This window comes from Etheostoma spectabile, chromosome 21, assembly GCF_008692095.1.
Source record: "Etheostoma spectabile isolate EspeVRDwgs_2016 chromosome 21, UIUC_Espe_1.0, whole genome shotgun sequence".
Taxonomy (NCBI): domain Eukaryota; kingdom Metazoa; phylum Chordata; class Actinopteri; order Perciformes; family Percidae; genus Etheostoma; species Etheostoma spectabile.
Genome location: NC_045753.1, coordinates 18,349,798 through 18,355,273, shown reverse-complemented (window position 1 = coordinate 18,355,273; position 5,476 = coordinate 18,349,798). Strand labels below are relative to the sequence as shown.

At 40.9% G+C, this 5,476-nt stretch overlaps 1 protein-coding gene across 1 annotated transcript in view; it reads right to left on the bottom strand.

Annotated features, from left to right (window-relative positions):
* Positions 1 to 5,476, bottom strand: part of tdrd1 (tudor domain containing 1) — a 20,883-nt gene that overhangs the window by 5,829 nt on the left and 9,578 nt on the right. The window contains 4 exon segments of the mRNA XM_032502029.1: positions 920 to 1,084; positions 1,237 to 1,344; positions 1,551 to 1,682; positions 4,704 to 4,967. Of these exon segments, the coding sequence (XP_032357920.1) occupies positions 920 to 1,084; positions 1,237 to 1,344; positions 1,551 to 1,682; positions 4,704 to 4,967 (669 nt within the window).

The window sequence follows — 5,476 nt, the reverse complement described above, 5'->3', positions numbered from 1 at the left end:
AACCCAGTAATGCAGAGGAATTGTGGAATGTTGTTCAATCATCCTGGGCTGGAATCCCTGTCCACAGGCGCCAGAAGTTTGTCGGCTCCAAGCAACACAAATGTGAAGCAGTATCAGAAATAATGGTTATGCAACTAATAAGTGCAGTGATTTAAAGTAAAGCAAACCATTGAGACATTTTTCAGTCTATACAATAAACGCTTAAGTTCGTAAAGAAAAATGCAAATACTGCTATTTTTTTGAAAAGCCTAATATTCCTTTTTCTTCACTTTCTGTAAAGCTATAATACAAACTTCAATTTTGGTCATGTTTTGAGTTGGAATTGAATGTGCAGTGTTCCCGATGCATCGACAATATGAAATGAAAAGCTATTCTAAGGATATTGAGCATTATAAACTTTTTTAAACACACTGCTATTATTCTGAACACAACTGTACATACAGATGGGTCTTGCTTTATAAGACATATAGCCTGCATCACGCTCTGTCTGCCTGGTTGTCTGTAGTTTGGCACGTGTGGGATTCTGAAACGTCTTTATTAATTTGAGAATTAAGAGCCAATGTGTGCTTCTTTTACCGATATACATTTAAGGATATCTTTTGCATTTCTAATCCAAACAATGTCAAACTTGGCAATGCATTTACTCATGTCGTAGCAAGACACCTGTCAAGTTCGAAATCCATTGGACTAATGGTTCGAGAGATATGCGCATAACACACACACAGATTCCTGCAATTTAAAGATAGATGCTCTCCACTTGGCTGAATAGGCCGACAAACACCCTATTTTGATCTCACGTTGCCCTTAATAAAAAATTACCAAAAGAAAATTACCACTCTCTTGAAAAATTACTTATATGTCATATTTACTTGGAGAAAACGATTTCACAACACACACACACACACACACACACACACACCTGTGAGCCAGCAGCGAATTGCCTGGAAGGGTAGCATCAGGAGTCGGGGTGTAATGGATCGAATTTGGTCCTTTCCCACTTTCATGCTATAACCATAGTCCACGAAGTTTACAGACACGTCTCTAGACAGCTCGTTTACTATAGCCCGATACCACTCTTTATTACCTGGGGAGCAAAAAGCACATTATGTACAACTAAATCCCCAAAAACAAGAAGAAAATAATCAATCCTGAATGTCATCTGATCAAGACTGTTAGGAAACGGTTCCATGTATCAACAGTGTTTAGAACAACCAGCAGTACATTAAATAATCTCACCTGGAAACATGGCACAACACGGCTCCCCCACTTTGGGCACAAAAGGTGAGGCTTCTGCCGCACAATGCTGTTTCAACTCAGCCCCGAGTTCTATCAGCCGCTGATGGTCTGACAAACATTAAACGAGAAAGGTTACATCAAAGTATTATAATATAAAAAAACAAGTCTTATGTGGACATCTGAAATGACCGTAACCTTATTATTATCAATCAATAATAAATTATAAAAGAGAATATAAAAAAAACAATCAAACCTTTAATATTCACACTGCAGTGTTTCCCATATCTTTTTAAGTCATTTGCATTATTCTATACCTGTAGGATTGTCGATGCGGCAGTAAAACTCTTGAGGGTTCTCCACAACACTGGCTAGCAGTGCCACTGTCTGGCCGTCACAAGGAAGCTCACTAAAAGACCACACCAGAGGCTCACAAGCTGGGGCCGGCACTGAAAAAAGCATTACATAAGATTTAGGCCTTACTATCTGCGCAATCTATCTGAACAATGTATTTTAAAGAAAAAAATATAAAGTTAGTCATAAAAATTCTCTAATTAAGACTATGGTAGGTACATTTGATAGACTGTAGATCAGGCATGTCCAAAGTCCGGCCCGGGGGCCAATCACGGCCCGCGGTCAGATTTCATACGGCCCGCAGCTTCGGTCTTATAATGTATTATTTATGGCCCGCCTGCACTGTCAAACAGAATAAATAAATCATAAAACTTGAAACTGTAATTCCTCCTTTCACTAAAAGGTGGCAGCACCACTCTAATATTATCAGTCTAGACTGCATCCGTGCCGCGAACCCCTCTCCGCTCATTTATGCCATGGCCACTGCAAAGAAAACGAGGAAAGTTGACAGTGAGGGCCGCCGCTTTCAAGAGAGATGGGAATTGCAATACTTCTTCACTGAAAATCAAGGCAATTGTGTTTGTCTAATTTGTAAAGAGACGGTTGCCTTGTTTAAGGATTTCAACGTAAAGAGACACTACCAGACTAAACATGCTAACACATACGACAAGCTAACAGGGAGTGACCGTGCTGAAAAAGTGAAGCAGCTCCGAGCTGCACTGGCATCGCAACAGCGATTCTTCACGCGGGCTTGTGAGTCAAAAGAAAATATCACCAAAGCAAGCTACGAAGTGGCCATGTTAATAGCTAAACATGGCAAACCTTTTACTGAAGGTACATTTATCAAAGACTGTGTTATGAAAATGGTGGAGAACATTTGCCCTGAGAAGAAGCAAGAATTTGCGAATGTTTGCCTGGCACGTAACACTGTGGCACGGAGAGTTGAGGACATATCGTCCGATATTCAGAGACAACTGGGGGACAGGGGAGAGGCTTTTGATTATTTCTCATTAGCCTGCGATGAAAGCACAGATGCATCTGACACTGCACAACTACTGATTTTTTTAAGAGGAGTTGACAACAACATGACCATAACAGAGGAGCTGCTGGACCTCCAAAGCATGAAAGGCCAAACCAGAGGATCGGATTTATTCGTTTCTGTTTGTGAAGCTGTTGATGATATGAAACTACTATGGAGTAAAGTTTCTGGGATCATTACTGATGGTGCGCCTGCCATGGCTGGTGAGCGAAGTGGATTGTCCACACTGATCTGCAATAAAGTCAGCGAAGAAGGAGGTAACGCCATTAAACTTCACTGTATAATTCACCAGCAGGCTCTCTGCGCCAAACATCTCAAATTTGATCATGTTATGAAACCAGTGGTAAAGGCAATCAATTCTATTCGCTCTAAAGCACTATACCACCGACAGTTTCAGCAGTTCTTGCTTGACATCCAGGCTGAATATGGAGACGTAATATATCACAACGATGTGAGGTGGCTAAGTCGGGGGTCGGCACTGCAGCGATTTTTCGCTCTCAGAGAGGAAATTGGACAGTTTTTGAGTGAAAAGGGGCAGCGGATGGAAGAACTGTCCGATCCTGTATGGCAGATTTGGCTTTTTTGGTTGACATAACGAAGCATCTGAATGCGCTGAATGTTAATCTTCAAGGACGAGATGCAGTGGTGAGCCAGCTTTACGCTCACATCAAAGCCTTTGGAACCAAACTGCAACTTTTCCAAAGACACTTGTCCCAAACAGAGCCCTGCACCGCGCACTTCCCGGCTTTGAAAGAGGTCATTGACAGTTTCCCACATGACAACATCGGTGCGCAAATGGAGAGTTATGCAACAGCTATCGCATCTCTTTCTGTGGAATTTAACAAACGCTTTCGGGATTTTGCAGTTATTGAAAAGGACATGCTGCTTTTCTCTTCTCCCTTCTCCGTGGACCCTGATGATGCTCCTCCACAGCTGCAGCTGGAGCTCATTGAGCTGCAGTGTGACGAGGAATGGCGCGGAAAACACCAGCAGCTTTCTCTTGTTGACTTTTACTGCAAGCTGGATAAAGACAGGTTTCCAGAAATGCGAACATTTGCTAAGAAAATGCTGAGCTTATTCGGCTCCACATATTTGTGTGAGAAGACATTCTCTGTCATGAACTTAAACAAGAACCGATTGAGGTCAAGACTAAGTGACTCCCATTTGCGTGACATTTTACGCATTTCAACCACTGCCTTCAAACCAGACCTGGCCTCTTTACTGAAATCCAGATCTCAGTATCACCCTTCTCATTAGTGTCAGCAAGTTATCTGTTTCTTGATCAATCAGAAACTGAGTATTTTGAAGGGTAACATCTGTCACTATCAACAGTGAAAAGCCAAAAAAACATTTATGCACTTGGATTTATGGCACTTATTTTTTATTACACTCTTGAGTAAGATTTGGTTATTACTGTTGATGTTATGAACCTGTAGATGTGACACAAACTATTATTTTCTGAAAGATATTGTAAATGACAAGAGCAAAATTGACTTCTTTTAAGATTTATTAATAATCAGACAACTTTGCATTACTCATAACTCCTGTTTTAAATGTTCATTAAGCAAAGATATTTTTAAACTCATGTAAATTTAAGATATTTCATACAGTTTGTTCACTGTTATCTGACTCTCCAGATATTAATGAAAAATTGGCAAAATTTGTGTTTTTAGAGATGTTCACATCTGCCTGAGTGGCTTATATTTAGTTATTTTGTCATTTGAAAAATAAAGATAATTGTGACAATGAAAATTGTTAACAGTGTGTATTTGCATGAAACTTTTGTAGTTAAAAAATGTCAGAACAAACTATTGGCCCCCGGGTATCTTCACTTTATCAAATCTGGCCCTCTTTGCAAAAAGTTTGGACACCCCTGCTGTAGATAGATGCAAGTAACATTTCAGTTAAACTAACATTACCCTAACATACAATATCCTGAAAAAGTAGAGGCAGTCATTGTCATTGTTAAACACCCCAAACAAGGTCAATCATCACTTCAATTTGAGAATTTTCTCCCCCACTATGTTTTAAATAGAGAACTGGATTTCATTTTCATCATTTAATGTTAGTCACTTACCACCAGGTGGTTCCGCAGCAGCAGTTGCTGTCTTGTCAGCCTGCTGGTCACTACTGGTGGGAACAGGAGCAGGTGCAGCGAAGCCTGCAGAGATCAACAGCTCGGCTACATTGGCCTGAGGATCACTGGCCTCATCAATCATGGCTACCAAAGCCTTGCCCTCATGTGCTCCCTGGATCTTAAGGCGCAGTATTCGGTTCGATACCCTTCGCTGCAGGGCCAGCAGGCAGTCCTCTGACCAGCTCTCCCCAACAGGCTGTACCCCTGGAATGGAGCCCGACAGGTGCTTAAGAGGATGTGAGACAACGCGTATCAGAAAGACATTTAAGATATGAAAAAAGTGACGTAGACATGGTACAAAATGTAATTACGGTCCTATTTAATCAACGTCCATGAATGCAACTGTGACCAAAATGTGCATGTTTTTCACCAGCATTCAATTAACTTTACAAAGTGTTATCATTTTGCTTGGAGTCTAACTAGAGAATTGGCTATTTTTAAACTTTTTTCTTAGAACATGAAAATGTGAAGCAGACTTAGTACAAAATGCCAACATTATGTCACTATTTTGCATTTCATGTGCAAATAGGTCCTTGCCTTGCAGTTTGGTGTTTAGTTCATTCATTAGCGCAGTCACATCAACAGCAAACGCAAGATCAGCCACCCAGTTTACATCTCAGAGCTCTGGGATGTCATTGCTTTTTATATCACAAAACTCTTGAATCTCTGCTATTAGGTCCCCTCTTTGAAGCACCTTGGCCAGGCTGAGCCAC